Source organism: Peromyscus californicus, unplaced genomic scaffold (genome assembly GCF_007827085.1).
Source record: "Peromyscus californicus insignis strain IS unplaced genomic scaffold, ASM782708v3 Scaffold_18__1_contigs__length_77618521, whole genome shotgun sequence".
Taxonomy (NCBI): Eukaryota; Metazoa; Chordata; class Mammalia; order Rodentia; family Cricetidae; genus Peromyscus; species Peromyscus californicus.
The window spans coordinates 41074345-41096286 of NW_026294480.1; the positions used below are offsets into that span (position 1 = coordinate 41074345).

Sequence of the window (21942 nt, forward strand, 5' to 3'; positions counted from 1 at the left end):
TAAAACACCAAACACATTACCCTTACTGCTCATTTCAGTCCCTTCATTTTATATTTACTTATATTCTCCAATTCACTCTCTCCCTCTAAGCTGATCCCATAGTCCTCAATTTGCCGTTCTGGGTTGTCTTAGTTTTTGTTTTTGTTTTTTTTAGAGGGGTTATTGTTGAGATAGAGTTTCATTATGTAGTCCTGCTTGGCCTAAACTTGCCAGTAGAGCAGACTGACCTTCAACTCTGCCTCCAAAGGGCTGAGATTTCAAGCCTGAGCCACCACACCCAGCATCCCAAATTCTTAGTGGACCTCAACCCCAAATGATATCATCTAACTGAATGCGGGAGTGGTGAAAACATCTGGCATCAGTAAAAGAAATTAAGAGGATTCTCAATGCTTGGTAACCAAAAATTTAATAAATCTGATATTCTGACAGTATTGACCCATACTGCATCAAGCACATTCACAACAGCTCTGGTTCTAAGAGCAACATATTCACTTCACTCTGCCTGTGCTGTTACATCACACATGCTGCACAAATGAACAATGAATGATGCCTCAAACACCTCTGATTCAAAAACTATACTATTATCAAATGTAGTGCTTTTACTATACAAAGTTGATGCTTTTAAAATTAATGATTTAATCACAGAATACAAGACTTAGTAGCTTCCTCTCACCATTCCTCAGCATGTACCATATCAACCTATCTTCAGATTGTATTGTCAGAATGTTTCATTTTTTTTAAGAACTGTTATTTGAGGGTCAGGGCGACAGCTCAGTAAGGTAAAGATGTCAAACCAGACTTCATTTCCCGAGACACATGGTAGAGACAGAAGGTACAGAGAGTAATTCAGGTAAATTGTCCTCTGATCTCCACATGTATGCTGTGGTACTCACATCCACCCACGTAATACATAGATAAATGAACTGGTGGGTGAGTGGGTAAGTAGGTAAATATTAAAAAAATAGGAAAAAAAGTTTGCGTTGACTACTATTCATTACACAGCTGAATTCTCCTCCTGCCTCCTCCCAAGTGCCAGGATTACAATATTGCACCACCATGCCTAGCTGCTGACGAAATTATCTGTTAAATGAACTTTGGCTTAAGATTATAACACACTTTTCCAACAATGTCTGAAATGACCTTAAACATATTTCTGCCATTTTGCACCATGTACTTAGAATAGACGTTCTTAGCATTATTATCAATAACACATGAAAAATGTTGAAGACGTTCTATATCCTACAGTTTCAAATATCCATCAAAGACTTAATTTTTGTAAAAATAAATAAGCACAGCTAAACATGGTGAGGCATGTCTGTAATCTCAGCATCTTTGAGATGGAGGTAGAATCAGGATGCTCAAATGACTACATGCGATTTAAGAGGCCAGCTTTGGTGACATGACACCTCTCTCAAAAACAATTCTTTATTGATGGGATGAAATAATGATAGACTTTTCTAGATTCAGACATGGCATTCTAGAAAGCAAAAGTATATAATACAAATATACATGTGAAAGACTAGTGCTTTACAATTAACTTATAGCAAAACAAGTTAACTTTCTTGGGCAGTGATTCAACCCTTAACACACGTTCCTCATGTTGTAGTGAACCCCAATCACAAAATTATTTTCGTTGCTACTTCATAACTAATTTTGCTGTTATGGACCATAATATATTTTTGGAAATAGGTTTGTCAAAGGGGTTTCGGCCCACAGGTTAAGAACCACCATTCTTGGTTGATAAAAACATCCCATACATTCTTGGTCTGATCAAACTTTGTATACACTTGAGAGTATGTCAATAAAACTAACTTCCAAGTGGGTCCATGAAGAAACGTAAGCAAATAAACAAGGTCTCATGTCATCTACACTGTCCTCAAACTCACTACTTAGCCTTAGTGAGAAGAATATCCCTAAACTCCTCATCCTCCCGCGTTAGCCTCAAGTGTTGAGATTACAAGGAAGTACCATGCCTGGCATAAAAGATCAATTTTGTAATGGAGTCAAGACATTCCTTTTATTTGTATTTAAAGTTTTGTTTGTGAGTATGAAACCATTCAAGTGTACACACAGTACATGTGTTGTGCTGGTGTGTGAGCTTGTTGGATGTCCAGATTCTTGTGTGTGTGCTGGAACAAGAACGCAAGTCCTCTCCATTGTACAGGAAGCACCCTTAACCAGTGAGCCATCTCTCCAGTCCCAATTTTTAAAATATTTTTCTAGTGTAAAAATGTAAAACTGAGAGACTTGAGAGATAGCTCAGCAGTTATGAGCACTGGAGGCTCTTCCAGCGGTCTTGAGTTCAATTCCCAGTAACTACATGGTGGCTCACAACCATCTATAGTGGGATCTGATGCCCTCTTCTGGTATAAAGTCACACATGCAGATAGAGCACTCATTAATAAAATAGTTTTTTGTTTTTGTTTTGTTTTTCCGAGACAGGGTTTCTCTGTGTAGCTTTGCGCCTTTCTCGCTCAGTAGACCAAGCTGGCCTTGAACTCACAGAGATCCGCCTGGCTCTGCCTCCCAAGTGCTGGGATTAAAGGCGTGCGCCACCACCTACCGCATAAATATCTTTAAAAAAAAAAAAAAGGGTAAGATTAAGTTTTGTGGTAATATTTTGCCCTTAAATTAATTTTATGTTTTATCCAGGCAGTGGTGGCACACACTTTTAATCCCAGAACTCAGAGAGAGAGGCAGGCGGATCTCTGTGAGTTCAAGGCCAGCCTGGTCTACAGAGCAACTTCCAGGACAGCCAAGGCTACACAGAGAAATCCTGTCTTGAAAAACAAAAATAAATAAATAAATATAAATTTTTTATTTTTTATCCTCTACAAGAACCATTAACCCAAGCCTGATGTTAATTTTTATCTTCAATTAGTGGTACAGGGAAAGTGATAACTTTTTTAATCATTTCTTTTATTTAAAAAAAAAAAAAAACTACCACACAGGACAGTGCAGACAATTCACAACTACACTGGCAGAAAAAACAGGGGGGGAAAAAAGCAAACTAATCAATGGATTATTCAGTCTCATATGTTCTTCCTTAAATGTATAAATTACATCTCCAATTGACAACCACTTACAAAGGAAATTAGTTTCCTCCAACAGTCTCACTGGGCAGGCCCCATGCCCAGCAGTAGATGGCCAACACAAAAGGAACTCAATGGTATTTTTGGAGATTTGCATATCACATTGCTTTGTTTGGGCATTTTTTACCTTGCTAGTCTTTTGCTTATATATAAAACAGCTTCCAATTTTGTATTTTTCCAGGTTTTGTGCTTCAGGGGCATGTCCTTTCATGTGCATGTATTTCTCATGCTTTTTCTGTTTTTTGTTTTGTTTTAATTTCACTCTTTTCTAAAGAAAGAAAGAAGGCATAGTTGGAAGGTGGGAAGATGGAAAAGATCTGGGAAATGAGGGAAGGGAAATCATGATCAGAATATATTATATAAGTAAAATATTTTCAATATAAAAAAAATGTATAAATTTACTCTGGCAGGATGTACTTCAGTGGTAGAATACTTGCTTAGCATGCACAAGGCCCTGTGTTCAATATGTAAGAAACTACTTTTAAAAAATAAGATGTTGGTATGGTGGCCCAGATCACAATATCTATAACTACCAGTACTACACAGCTGAAATATGAAGATGTCAAGTTCCAAGTCAACCTGAGCTACACTGAGATACTATCAAACAAAAAAGAGGGGGGGGGGGGAATGGAGGACTAGAGATGGCTCAGCAGTTAAAAGCACCAACTGTTCTTCCAGAGGACCCATGTTCAAATCCCAGGACTTCATGGCAGATCACAACTATCTGTATCTAACTCCAGTCAGTTCCAGGGGATCTGATACCCTTCTTCTGGCCTCCACCAACATCAGCATGCCCATGTTCACACATATATGGACATGAAGGCAAAACACTCATCCACATAAAACAATTAAAAAAAGCTTTTAAAATATTTTCAAAAGAGAAAAAAAAGACCATACTAACCAAGGACATTAGTTTGTTTGTTTGTTTGTTTAAAAGACAAGATGAGCTAACTAGAGGCACAACCCTTCGATCTCAGCACTGGGAAGATAGAACCAAGAAGCAAGAGGATCGTCCCAGACTAGCCTGTTCTACATAATAAGTTCCAGCCAGCCAGAAGTATATGTCAACACATGTATGTGTGCACACACAAAGAAATGAAGTGTTTTATATTCTAGATTAATCATACTTATGACATTACATACTTAAATGTGTTACTTTATTATAAATTCCCTTCATTTACCTTTATTACAAGCATATATTATTTTGATCTAATATGAAAGAGGGTATTTTGCTTCAAAAAAGATAGTTAATTTTATCAACTAAGGTGGATTGAAAAGAGCCTAAGAGATTAATAAAGCACTGTGTGTGTCTAGTGTACAGTTCTAAAGAGGGTTTGTTTGGGTTTTTTTGTTTTGTTTTTCAAGACAGGGTTTCTCTGTGTAGTTTTGGTGCCTGTCCTGGAGCTCACTCTGTAGCCCAGGCTGGCCTCCAACTCAGAGATCCACCTGGCTCTGCCTCTCGAGTGCTGGGATTAAAGGTGTGTGCCACCATCGCCTGGCCTTCCAAAGAGATTTGAAGGGAAGCCTCTATTACTCTGAAGGCTAAAATAAATCTTCCCTTATTTTACATGGTTTCTATGAGGTTTTTAATCACAACAAAAGTCTAACAGATGATTTTTAAAAGAGCTAAAGTATAGGTCAGTGGTTTACGCTTCCCTAAGTGCTCTTCCTTTTTGTGTTGCCCTAGGCTCTATCTCCAACTCCAAAAATACATCAAGTATACCCAGTGTAACACTTGCTTTTATACCCTAGAACTTAGGAAGCTGACGAATACAAGTTCTGGGCTAACCTGGGCTATAAAGTAGAACCCTGTCTCAGAGGGAAAGAAGAAAGAAGGGAAGGAAAGAGGGTGGGGGAAGGAGAAGGAGGAGGAGGAGGAGAAGGGATGGGGGGAAAAGGAGAGGGGAAGAGAGAAATGAGGAGAGGAAGAGACAGAGAAGAGCAGAGCAGAGAAGGGAGGGGGGTCTCCAAACAGGTTTCCACCATTCATGTTCTAGTAGACAGGAAAACTAAGGGATAAGAGCCACTACTAGGACACTGTTTCTACTAGACTAGAAATCACACTTGGCTGAAATCAGTCCCCAGCACCACTTTCAAAGAGAAAGGAGAAAAAGAAGAAAACAAAAACCAATTCAAATTCTAGTTTTGTCACCTAACCCTTTAGGTAAATTATTTAATCTTAGACTGAATTTCTTTGTATGACCGATTTGAGATACCTCATTTTAGTAAATGTTCACAAGGACCCTAAGAATTAGTTATGGTTGGACAGGAGAGATGACTCGGAGGTTAAGAGCACTTACTGCCCTTACAGAGGACTTGGGTTTGATTCCTATGTTCCTGAATGAAGATTATCAACCTGCAAACTGTTATCATATTCACCTAGGAAAATAAAATTTAGTTGCTGCCCAAAATAAAAATAAGTATCTTCTAAAAGAGAGTAGTAATTTGCTTTTCTCGTTAGCACCTAAAAACCTAACTGTAAGCCTTGATACAGAAATACATGGGTTCAGAAGAAATACTAGTTGTATAACCTTGGCAGAGTATCTGAAATCCCTGTGCCTGCATTTCCTCCACTGTAAAATGAGAGTAAGCAGGCCTCCCACACAGCTGTCTAGAGGACTAAACTTTCCAAGGTTTGCAATAGCCCAGGACATGCTATGGACACCAATAGGCAGTACTTATTAGTTCTTATGATTCATTCATTGCTGAAAATGGTGGTACAACACCCTGTAATCTCAGCATTCACCCATCTGAGGCAAGAAATCAGAGGTCAAGGCCAGCCTGAGTTACAGTTTCAAGTCAGCCTGAGATATGTGCTAAGATCCTGTCTCAAATGATTCGCTCATTATAATCAAGGTTACTATCTACAATATATGACTGTCTACAACAACAAAGTTTTACTGGGCAAATAACCAGGTGTGGTGAAATATACCAGTAATCTCAGCACTAAGGAGGCTGAGGCAGGAAGATCAGAAATTTCAAGACAGACCAGGCTACAAAGCAAGAACGGGAGGGGAGGGAAGAATAACAGTGCTACCTTCGTTAAGTATTTAAATATTTCGACTTATAGGAGAGAATCTAATTTCTGAAAGCCATCCTCTGACTTCCACATGAACACATACATGTGTGAACAACACATGTACACACAGTCTTTAAGGTTTTCATTTTAAGTGACACAGACAAGGCCAAGTATGATGGTACAGACCCATCATTCCTTTAACTGAAGAGGCGGAAACAAGAGGATCACCACAAGTTTAAGACCAGTCTGACTGCACAGCAAATTCCAGACCAGCCAAAGTTAAACATTGAGACAGTGAGATGCTGTGTCACAAACAAAAATATGAAAAAAAAAAAAAAATCAAGATATATGGTCAGAACACAAGATCATCTGACCTGGATTCAAATCTCTCATTTATTTCACTTTCAAACTAAACTGTCCCATCCTTCAGTCTTTCTCTTTAATGAATATTTTGGTTTTTTCCTTTTGCTGTGCATCAGGCTCACCAGCAGCTTTACAAACAAAAACCTGTGTAGAAATTTCAGGCCAAAGCTAGAGAAAGTAAAGCACAGCAAATATTTAGATCCACATTTGTAAGACTCTTCGGTTAAAACCACATTTTAACTTGTAACCAAGCAAGTTATCATCCAAACAGTTACTAACAAATAGCAAAACTAAATGGCACCTCCTCTTCACCAACCTCTGTTAGTACAATCAGGGTTAACTTAAAAAGGGGGGGTGGGGGTGGGGATGTTCAAACTGAATGAATGAAAAGTGGTATCCACAAGAAGATAGTGTGAGTAAAGCAGAGCGATTCAGAGTATAGTCTGTGCTGGGGGTAGTTTGTCTAGCCTGAGTGAGTTTAAAGCATACTGATAGAGTACAGGCTTGGCTGAGACTACTACTACTACTACTGAAGTCTAAAAGTTGTCTAGCATGAAAGAGGCCCATCCCCAATCCATATTAAACAGTTCTCTGAAGATACACAAATGGCTCAGTTAGTATGAAAACATTCTATTAGTCATTAGAGAAAGCGTATCAAAACTACTGTTTACAAATAGGACAGCTAAGGGCTAGAGACAGCTGGTGATTAAGACCCCTTGCTGCTGCAAAGGACAGGTTACCAGCATGCACATCAGGCACCTCACAACTGCCTCTAACTCCAGCTCCATGAGGTCTGGTACCTCTGGCCTCTAGTATGCACTTACAAACACATACAGATTAAAAAAAAAAAAAAAGTTAATGGGTGGGGGCTAGAGATTATTTGATTAAGAGTACTGGATGCTCTTCTAGAAGACCTGTGCACTCAGTTCCCAGCACCCACGTGGCAGTTCACAAGTGTCTATAACTCTAGTTCCAGGGGATCCAATACCCTCTTTCTCATCAGGCACAAACACGGTGTACATACAAATATACATGCAAAACTCATACATATAGAAAATAAAATAAAATCTTTCCTTTTAATTCATTTACTATGGTAACTGAAAGATCAGTGAAAACCATGAGCCATATGCTTATTGTGGGGGGGAGGGGAGATCACTTGGATTCTATTTCTAAGTGAGCAACTCTGTTCCAGCCTCAACTTTCCTAAATATTAATTTCCTTACTTACTCCTCTACAATTACACTACTTTCTAAAAGTATACAGCAAAACATATGACACCATAATCTAACTGTAATTATTAAAACACCTCATTTACCTCATTTAGAACATGAGTAAGCCAGCACTCGGGAAGCAGAGCCAGGCGGATCTCTGTGAATTCGAGGCCAGCCTGGTCTACAGATCGAGATCCAGGACAGGAACCAAAACTACACAGAGAAACCCTATCTCAAAAAAAAAAAAAAAAACCAAACAGGATTATCACATAAAAGTATGCAGCAAAACACATGACACCATAATCTAACTGTAATCATTAAAACACCTCATTTAGAACATGCGTAAGAGAAACTGGAAAATAGGGTGGGGGAGAATCAGTCCTACCATTACTAACTAGTGATACTATACAGTTCAATTACCAGAAAGTAAAACATTAAAAAACTGTCAAAATAATCAGATAGAGTGGAGCTGTAGCTCAGTTGGTAGAATGTTTGCTTTAGTTTGCACAAAGCCATAGGTTCAAACAAGTGGGAGTAGAGGGGCATGTCCACAATTTCTACCCTGGAAGAGGCAGAGGCAAGTGATCAGAAGTCTAAGGTCATTTTTGGCTTTGAAGCCACCCTGGACTACATGAGAAGCTGTCTTAGAACCGAAATTCAGGGGCTGAAGAGACGGCTCAGAGATTGAGAGCACTGGTTGCTCTTCCAGAGGACCTCAATCTGGTTTGCAGCACCCATTTTAGAGCAGCTCACAACTGCCTGTAATATGACTCCAATTCCAGGGGGATCTGACACCCTCTTCTGGCCATGACAGGCACTGACACACACTTTACAGAAATGTTTTTGAAGTATATACATCTGGGTTTTTTGTTGGTTTTGTTTTAGGATTTTTGTTTTCATTTTTGTTTTTGTTTTTCAAGACTAGGTTTCTCTGTGTAGTCCTTGCTGTCCTGGAACTCAGCTCTGTGGACAAGGGTGGCCTTGAACTCAAAAGAGATTGCCTGTCTCTGCTGAGATTAAAGGGGTGCACCAAGCCCAGCCAAAGCACATCAGTTGTTGACCAATTGCTGTAGACAAAGTTTACAATAGACTACCAAGGAGTCAAGTGTCCAAAGCTGGTTTCTTAAGTAATTTACCCTGATATCATTGCTTGAAAATACTGGAAATTTCAAAATCACAAGGAAACAAATGTGGTTATTTGCTGTGAATTAAGGTCAGGTGATTTCTGTGGAGTGGTTTTTGTTTGTTTTGTCCCCCCCAGTGCCCAGTACTTTTTTGACTGGTCTGAAACCCATGATGTACACCAGACCCACCTCTGACTCCTGAATGCTGGGATTAAAAAGGGTTCACAACACCAGGACAGACCAAGTTCAATTTCTTATTCACATTAAAAATACATACTTTTATATAAGAAATCTCAAAAGTCAATTAATAGGAATGCATGGAATACAAGCTCTTGGATCCCAAGTGATAGATGAATGTTCTCATCAATTTATTAAAAACAGAAAAGGCCTGGTGTGGTAGCACACAGGTGAATTTCAGCACTGAGATTTAAGTCAGGAGAACCAATGTGTTTTTTTTTTTTAATATTTAAGAACTACTGAAGATCCTCTAACACAGAAAACACATATAATCCAGTCTGTTAGAACATAGTCTGTTAGAACATAGGGAATTGAACTGTAATCCCAACTTCAGAGCAGAAAAATGATAAGCATGAATATCTAAATACCAACAATCATTTAGACTATTGGTTGTTTTTTTTTTCTTTTCTTTTGGTTTTTTGGAACAAGGTTTCTTTGTATAGCCTTGACTGTTCTAGAACTATTTCTGTAGATCAGGCTAGCCACGTACCTCTGCCTCCACCGGAAGGCTAGACTACTGCTTCTTTTGCTTTAAAGGACCTAACAGAACTCAACAGATTAACAAGGGGAGAAAACTGCTTAGAAATAAACAATTTACTAGTTAGCAAATATTTGGAAGAGTATTGAAAAATTACAATCTTCTAGAACAGGTATTAGATGAGATAAATCAAATATAGTCATTTTAATCTATCTACTAATTGTGTGAAAATACACCCAAGCGAATTTTTTTTTCCCCAGAGCTGAGGACTGAACCCAGGGCCTTGTGCTTGCTAGGCAAGCGCTCTATCACTGAGCTAAATCCCCAACCCCCGAATTTTTTTTTAAAAACACTCAGGAATGCCCCAACTCCTTTAATCCCAGCACTTGTGAGGCAGAGGCAGGTGGATCTCTGTTGAGTTCGAGGCCAGCCTGGTCTACACAGTGAGTTCCAGGACACGCTCCAAGCTACACAGAGAAACCCTGTCTCGGAAAACCAAAAATAAAAAAATAAAATAAAAATAATTCAGTTATCACTAAAAATTCTTACATTTGTTAAAAGAATTTCAAGTAGGCCAACTAATATCCACAACTTAAAAAAAACTATCTCTAAACTTAAGCCAGCACATTTCTGGGGGAGGGGAGTGTGTAATCAGTATGATAGTTTAAAGGTTTTGAAGTACACTTGCTCAGTTCCTCTGCTTCTTTCCCAGTAAAGTTTAGGAAACTTAAGAGTGTGAAACACAAAAGTGCTTCAATAAATTGTTTCAAAAACTTAATGTCTGTAATGAGTTAAAATATTAGGAGTATTTGTACTATTTCATAAGATATCGGACTTTAAACCAAACTACCTTACTCTAAGCTAGATCACTAAACTATGTGTAGTAGCGCTGTCTAAACTCATTGAGAAAGTAAGCCAGCAATCAAGACACAAGACATTTAAAATGTAAAACCAACCAGATATGTGAAATGTGTAGGATTTTTTTCTAGGTTTCTACTATTCTGTTATTCATAGTCTAAAGTGAATACTGAACAGATGTTTTTAACCTTAAAAAACACAAAAACTTTAAACTTAAGACTGTACTAAGTTTGAAACACTTGTAAGCCTTAAAATTTTCTCCATTTCAATTTACTACATGGCTAATGACTATTTTCAGACTATCCAGAAACTGAATCAAAAGCAAAATTTTTTCAAGAAACTGAAAGGTTTCCAAGAATAACACTGGATCAATTTGACTCATATTACAGATTACAAATGAATATCTAATTTGCTCACCATAGAGTACTTACAAATTCCAAGAGGACTGCACAGGAAGGTGCTGGTTTTTTCTCTATAAGCTTTATGTTTTCAGTTTGTTTTTTTATTTTGTATCCTCTGAAATATCCAAGTTCTTTGAAGATACTTAACCTATGACTATTTGACATAGAGTTATTTGAAGTCAGCTACCCATATTTGTTTTGAAGTTTTCATACGGCTATATCCAGAATTAGCCAAGTTCCTTGGATTCAAGAGCAAGGTCTTCTTTATTATTCCATGTATTTGTCACTGTTGTACTTATCCACTCCAGATGAAATATCCAATTTATGTGCAAAAAGCAGAAACAAAAAGAAAACTTCACATCTGAAGCTTACTTCTACACATCAGCATATACAGAGACAAATAGCTATCTCGATCCTACCATGCTGGTGTGACACCGCAACATCTTACTCTCCCAAGTAAAGAAAAGGGGAAAGGGAAAAAACTCTGTATTCTTTCAATGTCTTCATTTAGAAAAGCTGTCCCATCGTAATATGAAAAGAGCTGAAGTCAAAAATTACTAAAACTTTCAATAAAGGTAAAAAGAACTGCCACGAAACTTCAGCAATATTTAAACAGTAATTTGAAACTACTCAGTACACAAATCAAACATATCTTACAGTTTTGGCTGAAGAACACCAACAGGAGAGGGGGAAGAGACGAAAATAACATCAGACGAAATACTTTAACCACTTATATAATCCGTTTGAACCAAAATACTGAAGAAATGACTGGGTCTTTTAGCAGCTCGTTGAATTGGCTTACTACTTTCAATTCACTTCAGAGATGATTCTTGTCAATTTTAATAAACTTCTGGGGCAAAACAAAAACAGAACTGTAATTCCAAAATGGCCACTTGAAATATCCGAGGCCTTTTTAAAAAAACCTAGAAGATGATCTTCATATCTGCATAATTCAATCACCTGTAAAAGTTATAAAAAAAAAAAAACTTAAATCACAGTTTTGATTTTTCAAATGAAAATCAACCCCCAATCAACCTCTGGTCGGTCTGTACTGTCCTAAAAAGAGCTGGGGAAAGAGCCTAACCCTCGGTAAAAGTCTACTGAATGAAAAGGACTTCCAAGTCTAGGGGCAGAAAACAGTGGATGATGGAATCACTGAGCAAAGTTCCGATCTGAACTGGGAACTACACTGGAGGTTGTTGTGTGCAGAACTTTACAAGTTTCCGAACAAATACTAAAACTATGGAGTTGGCACACCATCTTACAATTGGTCTCCCCTAATTCCACCCCATGTGCCAAAGGAAAACAAATGGACAGGTGGTGCTGCCACGGAGCGTTAGTAAACCTAACTCCGAGAATGGGAGGCAAAAAAGAGAAGGACGCTCCTTCCAAAATGCAATGTCTGGGAGAACGGAGCAGCTGGCTTGTCCCCCCACCAAGGCTGGCGGGGAAGGGGAGAGAGGAGCGTGGCAAGGAGGTCTCTAAGATCCGCCTGAGGGGCGACTTCCCGGCCTCAGACAGCAGCAGCAGCAGCAGCGGGGATAAAGGTGTGAATCCCCCATTTCCTTGAATTAAGCAAACAGGTTTCGGTCCACACTCAAGGGGTGGGGAGATACGGGGACCCCACTCGCCCACCGCGTTAAGGGACGGTGCTCTCTCTCTCCGGAAAAAGAATAATAATAACAGGTCCCGTCCGGCTCGGAGCCCACACGACTTGGGAGCGCAAGGAGCGCTCGCCTCGCTGAGGCGAGCAACTACCACGGCAACTGCCACGGAGCCGGTCGGCGGCGGCGGCGGGGAAGGGCGAAGCGGAAGGCCACACAGCTCGGCCGCGGCTTCCCCCCCGCCCGCCCCGACCCCCGGAGGGCCGGCTCGCTGGCGGCCCGGGAAGGCGCGTGCCGGGGCCTGAGGCAGCCCGACGCCGCCGCCGCCGCCGCCGCGGGCGCCCCAGCCGCTCCGGGCCTCCGCCGAGCACCCCCCCCCACCACGGCCGCCGAGGCCCCGCCGCCCACCTCTCCGCGCTGCCGCTCCCGCCGCCGCCGCCGCCTCCGCTCCGCCGGGCTGAGTCAACGCCGAGGGCGGGCGCCCCGAGCCCCACGCCGTCCGTCCGTCCGCCCCCGCCCGCCCGCCCGCAGCCTCACGCCTCGCGCCACCAACGCCGCCGCTCCCCGACCCCTCCAGCCCCAACGCCGACACGGGCACCCCCCCCCCGCCCCGCTCCCCTGGTCCCCGGGACTCCGGGACGGGGCCCAGGGGACGGTGTTACCTTCTGCCCCACCAGAGGTGCCCCTGGCCTGGGGGTGCCGCTGCGCTCGATCCCGGGAGGAGGTTTTCGGTACTTTGAATAATCCCCTTTTGCCGCTTTTCCCTCCCCCACCGCCAGTCTCGGTCCCAAAATGGCGCCGGCCCGATCCGCAATGTTCTGGGCCAAGTCTCGCGAGATCGTGGGAAGGTGGCGAGGCGGGGAAGGAAGCGGAGAGGTTGAGAAGTACGCGGAGGGAAGGCGGGGCCGAAGGCGGGGGGGGGGGGAAGAGGAGGAAGAAAAGGGTGTGGAAGAAGCCGTGCAAACAGGACTCACTGGGCGGGGCAGCAGGAGGAAGGGCCTCCACTACAGAACCTTCTGGCCCAAGCAACCGCTCACGGCCCCGGGTCAAAGAAGCTCCGCCCCCTACGTCGGGCGCCTGGGGGGGAGGGGAGAGGAGGGGCGTGGTCAGTCCCTGGGGGCGGGGCTTTGAGGAAGGCCCGGAGGCGGGGCCACGCGCGTTGCGGGGGGGGGGGGGGCGGGGGGGAGGCGGGAGGGGGCGCCAGGGGGAGGGGCCGCGGCGGCTCGGCGCGGTGACGTCAGGAGCAGCTGGAGCCGGGGATTACCCCCTGCTGCTGACGTGAGGACGGTGAACCATCCCGAACGTTCGGTGGAAGGGGGAATTCCCGGCCGTTCCCCGAGGAGCGCCCCTCGCCGGCTCGCCGGCCCTTCCCCGAGCTCGGGACGCTGGGGTGGGGAGGGCACGAGCGAGGGCGGGCCGGGCGAGCGAGCGGGCGGGCGAGCGGGCGGGCGGGCGGCGCTCCTGCGTCTGCCGGGCGGCGGAGCCCAGAACGGCCGCGGCGGGCGCCACTCGCTCGCCCGGCTGCGGCTCGCAGGCCGCGCTCGCACTCAGCGCCGCGTGGGCGGAGCCGGCCCCGCTAGTGCCCGAGTGATTGGACGCCGCGGTCGCGTGCCACGCGGAGCGTGCCGGACGTGGACACGCGGAAACCGGGTTAAGGGACCCGGGGCTTGGCCCGAGCCCCGGCTTCCCCAGGAGCGCCCGAGGGCTGTTAGATAGCGTCGCACCGATAACTCGTGTTTCCAACCACCCTTCAGGAGGTAGATCATCCCAACAGAGTTGTCCTGGGAATCCGCATAGCGCAAACCATTGCTGTTTTAAAAAAAAATAATCATAAATGTTAAGGTATTCAGCTTCCCTAAACGGGGTAACTGAAGGTTCGCTTTCAAAGAGGTGAAGTTGGCATTCCAAGAGAAGAAACGTGTGCTTAGAAGAAACGAGAGGGAAACGTCTTAACGAGAGAAAATAAATATTTGTTTCTACATTCGCCCGAGCCCCGGGAGCGTCGTATCACAGAAACTAAGTCTTTATATGCATTATGGGGTTTGTAGTTTAGGGCAATGCTCCTAAAACTTCACCGAAAGTCCGCTGCAATGTAAACTCACCCTGATTTGCAACTCAGCCTTTACACATCGTGGAGATTGCCACCTGGGTCAATGAATAAATGTCCCCTGCGTAAAAGGGAAAGGATTTAAAACTTAGTATATGCTATCTATTTTAATCCTGTACCAATGTCTAAGGTGTTTTCCCCCGTTTTTCCACATAAGGAAACTGGTTTCATGTTAAGAAAAAGTATTCCAAGTTACTCTCTGGACCTTGGCTGCTCAACCTGACTACCAGGTTTAAGCTTCAGTTTGTTTTAGGTGGGTTTGTATAGACGGCAGGCAGAGGTTGCAATGGGGCTTGGGGGTGGAGGGGGAGGATTCTCGTTGCTCTGTCTCACTCAAAGGAGTTATGTACCCAAGGATAACCTCGAAGCCTGATCCTCCTGCGTCAGCTTCCCAAACGCTGGGGTCACCACATCCAGCTCTGCTAATCCAAACTCTTTCCAGCATGCCAGGCTTGCGTCCGTAAAAGTGATGTATATATTGAAAGAGAACTGGATTGCTTTTGGTTTTTGAGCTAGGATCTCAGCTACGTGACCCAGGCTAGCCTGGAATTCTCCTTATCCCTTCGAAGCCACAACACCTGTTATTATGTTCCTGGTTCTGAGGATTGATGTCAAACTGGACAGAATAGGAAGAGGTGGCAATTATGGGGACATAAGAAAAAAAGAGCTCCTCTCACTGGCTCAGAGTCGAGAATTCAGTGCAATGAACAGCTCTTGCCTTGAAGATTACTTTATATAGAAAACTATTCCAAGAAAGTTAAAATATCCTGGAGTCAGCAGGGCAGGGGTGGCCCACACCTTTAATTCCCAGCACTCAGGAGGCAGAGGTAGGCCTGGTCTACAGAGTGAGTTCCAGGATAGGCAGGGCTACACAGAGAGACCCTGTCTCTAAAAACCCAAAGAGAAAAAGATCCTGGAGTAATGGGTCACACCTTTGCTCCCAGAACTTCGTGAGCAGATTGCTATGAGTTCCAAACTAGCCTGACAACATAGTGAAAATCCAGGCCTGCCGGGACTCCAGGTGAGACCCTGCCTCAGATTTCAAAGCAGAACGTTTAAATAGCAGTGAACTATGAACACATAAGGACTCAGTACGCGCAAACCTCAAGTATGGTCTTGTTCCTTTCCCAGATACTTTCTGGAAATTTGCAACCAAGCATACTTGTTTTTAGTGACAGCACTCTAACGTCCCTTACAATCCTAGTGACAGCTTTAACTTTTCAGCTCTCACTGCCCAGTGCACCTCAAGAACTGCTCTGTGATCTCATTTAAATTCCTTAGCAAGTCTTCAAGCTTAACCTCAGAACACACCAAAATCTTACATAGAGATCCTGTAAAGGCAAGGAGATGTGGCTCCCTTTGAAAAGGCCACACCTTTGCTCCTGTGTGTGTGTGTGTGTGTGTGTGTGTGTGTGTGTGTGTGTGTTTCCACTGAGCCCATGTGAGTAAATCTATGCTTAAAAACAAACAAACAAAACACCTAAGTATGCTCTACCTCTGCTTCATATTCTCTTGTCCTGAAATTCTTTGCTGAGTGAAGCCCAGGTTCCAGCATTCCCTGAAAGGACGTCCCTGCACACAGCTCCTGGGGCTGCTGTGTATTGCAGTCGGCGCTGGGTCTTGGTCAGCTTGCCCCAGCAGCACTGGCAGAACCAAAGAGCTAACTTTTAAAGTGCCGGATTTGGCCAGGCTTGGTGGCGCACACCTTTAATCCCAGCACTCGGAGGCAGGGGCCAGCCTGGTCTACAGCGTGAGTTCCAGAACAACTAACTAGGGCTGTTACGCAAAGAAACCCCGTCTTGGAAACAGCCCCCTCCCCGCCAAAAAAAATGCCAGGTCTGATGTTGCACACCAGAAATCCCAGCAGTGTGTGGAGGAAGCAGAATGATCAGGAGTTCAAGGCCATCAGGACCGTTTCAAAATGTCAAAAAAAAAAAAAACCCGATGGGAGAGTGGTAAATGTTTAAGGGACAACAAAGTACCTCTCTAGATCTCAGACTAGTAGAGGATCTTTCCGTCATACCTGCCAAGAGCACGTGCTACTTGTCTAATCACAGAAAGAAAAAAAAAACCCTGTTACCAGTTATCCCATTGTTTTCTTTTACTGGTTTAATGAAGTCTACCCAAGGCACACCACATAATGGACTAGTCTATAAACAAACATAACATTGTACCGTCTGAGGGAAGAGAACTTGCCCTTCTGTAACCAAGCTCTACAAGAAATGTTTTTCTTTTGTTACAGGAATTTTTAATTAGTTCTTTCAGTAACTTTATAGATATTAGCCACATACATCAACTAATATAGCCCAAGGTTGTATGAGCCCAAGTATACAATGCTGAATAAGCTAGGATTTTTTTTTTCTCAACTTACAGGTAAGAGTGAAAATTGAGAAACTGAAATGTTCACCTGCTGAGAACTGTTTTTTGGTGTGTTTTTTTTTTCTTTTTTCTTTTTTGGTTTTTCGAGACAGGGTTTCTCTGTGTAGCTTTGTGCCTTTCCTGGAACTCACTCTGTAGCCCAGGCTGGCCTTGAACTCAGAGTTCCGCCTGCCTCTGCCTCCCAAGTGTTGGGATTAAAGGCATGTGCCACCACCGCCTGGCGAGAACAGGTTTAAAAAAATAAAAACAAGCCGGGCGGTGGTGGCGCACGCCTTTAATCCCAGCACTCGGGAGGCAGAGCCAGGTGGATCTCTGTGAGTTCGAGGCCAGCCTGGTCTCCAAAGCGAGTTCCAGGAAAGGCGCAAAGCTACACAGAGAAACCCTGTCTCGAAAAACCAAAAAAAAAATAAAATAAAATAAAAAAAATAAATAAATAAAAACAGTGCATCAGTACCTGCTTATCACGTTGCAAGACCTGGGTGCTGATTCTCTCTAGGACCACAAAAATGGGTTTGTTTTTTCCTCCAATTACAGATTTAAAAGGCAGAAATTTGAAAGTCAAGCACAGTCATAGTTTACTCAAAGAGGACAGTTTTATTAGGATTTAAAAGAAAGACCTCCAGGCAGGTAAGCTGTAAATCTCCGCAGTTGCCCAGAGGAGAATGGAACTGATAAGGAAAAAGAGCATGCTTTTTAAATTAAGCCAGTATGGAGGTCAAACACATGGGGGAAAAGAAACTCTAGAGAAAGAACAAGAAGGCTGAAAGAAGCAGAAAAATCATGGCTTGTAGGAAGAGTTCTAGGGGGTAGGGATTCCAGGAAGTGAAAGGGCACTGTCTATTAAAGGGATAATTATTCCACCTATGGCTTTGGCATGGTTAAATTGAGCCCATCCTAGATGTTGCCTCTCTTTCCCAAGGGGCGTGGGACCGTGGCCCAGTCATTGACCAGCCCAGCTGGATTAATTTATATTTTGAGTAGTCTAAAATGTAAGCTCTCCACCCAGGCCAGAGATTCTTTACCAGACCTTTTTTTTTTTTTTTTTTTTTTTTTTTTTTTTTTTTTTTTTTTTGCACCACTACCGCCCTGGAACTCATTTTGTAGACCAGGGTGGCCTCAAACTCACAGAGATCTGCTTCTCCTGGTGGCAGTCTGGGCGCCAAATGTAGCTGGAAGTTTTCCTGTGTCTGGACCCAGTCCTATAGCTGCTCACACTCAAGTAAACACAGAGGCTTTTATCAATTAAGAATTGCATGGCCAGCCGGGCGGTGGTGACACACGACTTTAATCCCAGGACTCGGGAGACAGAGCCAGGCAGATCTCTGTGAGTTCAAGGCCAGCCTGAGCTACCGAGTGAGTTCCAGGAAAGGCGCAAAGCTACACAGAGAAACCCTGTCTCAAAAAAAAAAGAATTGCATGGCCAATGGCTCAGGTTTCTCACTAGGTCTTACATCTTAAATTAACCCATTTCTATAAATCTATACTTTGCCACGTGGCTTGTGACTGACCGGTACTTTATATCTTGCTTCTCCTGGCAGCGGCTAGCAGAGTCTACTCTCTCTCCAGTTAGAATGTCCCACCTTATTCTGCTTCACCATTGGCCGATCAGCATTTTATTTATCAACCAATCAGAGCAACACACATACACAGCAATACAGAAGGATATTCCACAGCAGAGATCCACCTGCCTCTGTCTCCCGAGTGCTGGGATTAAAGGCGTGTGTCACCACTGCCCAGCCCAAAATCTTTCTTCTTGACCATAAGAAACTAATATTCTCTTAATGGACCTTTATGGTCAGTGTGTCAGTATGATCTCCAGCCTCACAAAAAACAGTAAAGAATAGTTTGAATAGTCATCAAAGCCGGACTTTTTGCTTTATACATTGTTGTGCATTTATTTGAATATATGAAATAGTATATATTTGAATATACTATTTTATGATGACTAATGCTTAAAACTTAATTGCCATGCTCGTGAAATGGCTCAGCAGATAAAGGCTTTTGCAGCCAAGCTGATTCAATCCCTGAAACCCATATGGTAGAAGAAGAGAACCCAACTCCTACAAGGTATCTTCTAACCTACACACACAAATTCTCTCACTCATACACACACACACACACACACACACACACACACACACACACACACACACACGCACACACACGCACATCACAAAATGAGTAAAAAAATTAAACTGTCCCAAAGTGTGCAACAACTCAAAAGAATAAAGTACATATTTGAAATAAATATTTATATGGGAAACCTTTTAAAAATCCTTGAAATCTGTGTTCTTATTGCAAAGTCCTGTAGACATAGTTTTAAAGGTGGGGGGGGGGGGGGTTGAAACTGGTGCCCCTGCAAGAGCAGTAAGGAATCTTAACTTCCAAGCCATCTCTCCAAATCCCATGGACTCAACGACCCTTAAAGACCCTTAAAAACAGTATTACCTCTCAGTGTTATCCACAGCAACCAGTACAGTTTCAGCCATGCTAGGAACGCCCCAGGAATGTTTGTTGAATGCATGGCTTCCCACTGTGAAGATTAACTTTAATTGCCAACTTGATTGAACTGAAGACCGCCTACAAGATTAATGAAGCACACCTCTGAGGGTGTCTGTAAGGGCAATTAGGGAGATCAAGAGGGCTCTGACCTAATGAATGGATTAACCACTGATGGCTTCCTTAATAGAATGAACGCCATTCTTGGGAGGCGGTGAGAGGTAGGAAGTGGGGACTGTGGTGCATTCGCCCTAGCACTTCCCTGTCTCCCCTGATTCGCCACTGTGATGAGCCAGCGCTATGCTTTGCCTGCTCTCTCTGTCAGGGAGGGAATTACAAGCCCCAATAAAAATGTCCCTCTTCCTGCAGCATTGGTAACAGCAGAAACTAACACTTTAGTCTTTGTGTTAACTACCTACTGTCTGTACTCAGGACTTCTTTTATCCTTGAAAGGTCTACTCGAAGACTTGTTTCCGTTCTTTGCCTGCTCTCCTCCTCAAATTCTTATTATCTTCAAAGACCCAGCTGAAGCAACACTCTGTAAGATAAAGCTTGACTGTCCTCTGAAAGTAGGCATGTTTTATCTGTCCTCTTTTGTAACCTCTCCTGATAGAGGACGAGTCTACGAGACACTGTTCTTTTGTTCTTTTACTTTTTTTTTTTTTCATCTCTTGCCCCCCACCCCCTTTTTTTGTTTGTGGAGATGCAAGATCTTGCTATGTAGCTGTGGCTATCCTTGAACTTCCACATTCCTGCCTCTGCCTCCCAAGTGCTGAGATTATAGGCACGCTTCATCCTGTCCAGATATCGGGGACATTGTTCTATTCACCCGCTTGCCCTGCCAGGGCTCAACCCGTAGTAGAATTCAGTGAAATGAAGTTCTTTGTTGAGACATGATCTTACAAGGCTCAAACTCATACTCTTCCTGCCTCCATCCCACGAGTGCCAGGATTGTAAGCATGACCTCCCCACCTGCCCAGGCCTGGCTAATAAATTGAGCTGTATTACTTATTGAGGCTTGGAGCACCCTTAGTACAATTCCCAGTCAGGTGACAGAAGCAGGGTACCCACACAGGTCCTGTCTGTCTTTAGAGACCAGTTTCTGAGATCGCTGCCAAGGTACAATACAAAGAAGTCTTTTGGGCAACCCGTCACCCAGCTCCCGAGTAAACACACACAGGGGTTTATTATTACTTCTGAATGCTCAGCCTTAACTTGGCTTAGTTTCTAGCCAGCTTTCCTTAACTTAAATTATCCCATCTACCCCCTGCCTCTGGGCTTTTCCCATTCTCTTACTTCTGTAAATCTTACTCCATGGCTTGCTGTGTAGCTGGGTGGCTGACCCTCGGAGTCCTCCTCCTTCTCTGGCTACTTTCTCTCCCGGCAAGATTTCTCCTTCTATTTATCCTCTCTGCCTGCCAGCCCCTCCTATCCTTTCTTCTGCCTCACTATTGGCCGTTCAGTTCTTCATTAGCCGACCAGGTACGTTAGATAGGCACCGTAACACAGCTTCACAGAGTTAAACAAATGCAACATAAACAAAATAACACACCTTAAAATAATATTCTACACCGGGCAGTAGTGGCATGCCTTTAATCCCAGCACTCAGGAGGCAGAGGCAGGTGGATCTCTGTGAGTTCGAAGGCCAGCCTGGGCTCCCAAGTGAGTTCCAGGAAAGGCGCAAAGCTACACAGAGAAACCCTGTCTCGAAAAACCAAAATATATATATATATATGTATGTATCCCACAACAGAAGTCTCCCCATCTTTTCACTGTTGGGGTTCTACCTCTCCACAGATAATTCAAATTGAGGCTCACATGCCTTACTTGGACAAAAATCAGAAACCCAGTTTCTCCTTAGTGTAATCACATCCCTCTTCCTTCCTGGCAAGTTTTATAGACATGTGCTGCTGATTAATGAGTCCCTCTCCTCAAAGGACCTCACAAGGGAAGAACTCATGCTTTGTCTGCTACAGTATCCCCAGCACCTAGCACAAGGCTGGCCTGGAGTAAGCAATACTCTATAATGAGTGGCTGGTTAATAAATATTATTTATTGTTTATTTAGCAGTTCTGGGGGTTGATGCATGCTAGGCAAATACTTTAGTTCTAATTTGTATTCTAAACCCAAGATAAGACACTTTTTTGATTTGGCTTTTTTATTTAAATTTTTTTTAATTCATTTTACATACCAACCACAGATCCCCCTCTCATCCCTCCTCCTGCTCCCTCCCCTGCCTTCCTCCAGACCCACCCTTCTTCCCTTCCTCTAAAACGTTAAGTCCTCCCATGGCGGGGACAGCAAAGCCTGGTACATTCAGTTGAGGCAGGACCAAGCCCCTTCTGACTGCATCAGTGGTGAACAAGGTGTCTGACCATAGGTAATGGGATCCAGAAAGCCAGCTCATGCACCAGAGTTAGATCTTGATCACACTGCCAGGGGCCCCCCAAACAGACCCAGCTACACAACTGTCTTCTGTATACAGAGGGTCTAGTTCAGTCCAATGCAGGTTCCACAGCTCTTGGTTTAAAGTTTGTGAGTTCCTATGAGCTTGGTTCAGTTGTCTCTGT

At 43.5% G+C, this 21942-nt stretch overlaps 1 protein-coding gene across 5 annotated transcripts in view; it reads right to left on the minus strand.

Annotated features, from left to right (window-relative positions):
- Gpbp1 (GC-rich promoter binding protein 1) overlaps positions 1 to 13296 on the minus strand; it is a 73170-nt gene extending 59874 nt beyond the window's left edge. For 2 of the 5 annotated variants that reach the window (XM_052743282.1, XM_052743280.1), the window contains exon 1: positions 10814 to 10926. Coding sequence is in view for 2 of the 5 variants with exons in the window: in XM_052743279.1 (XP_052599239.1) it covers positions 10814 to 10948 (135 nt within the window). In the remaining 3 variants the exon portion in view is untranslated. Of the gene's footprint in view, positions 1 to 10799; positions 11744 to 13049 lie in introns of those variants that run through there. The other 3 variants (XM_052743279.1, XM_052743278.1, XM_052743281.1) reach the window with 3 other exon arrangements.
- Between the last annotated feature and the right edge of the window lie 8646 nt (positions 13297 to 21942).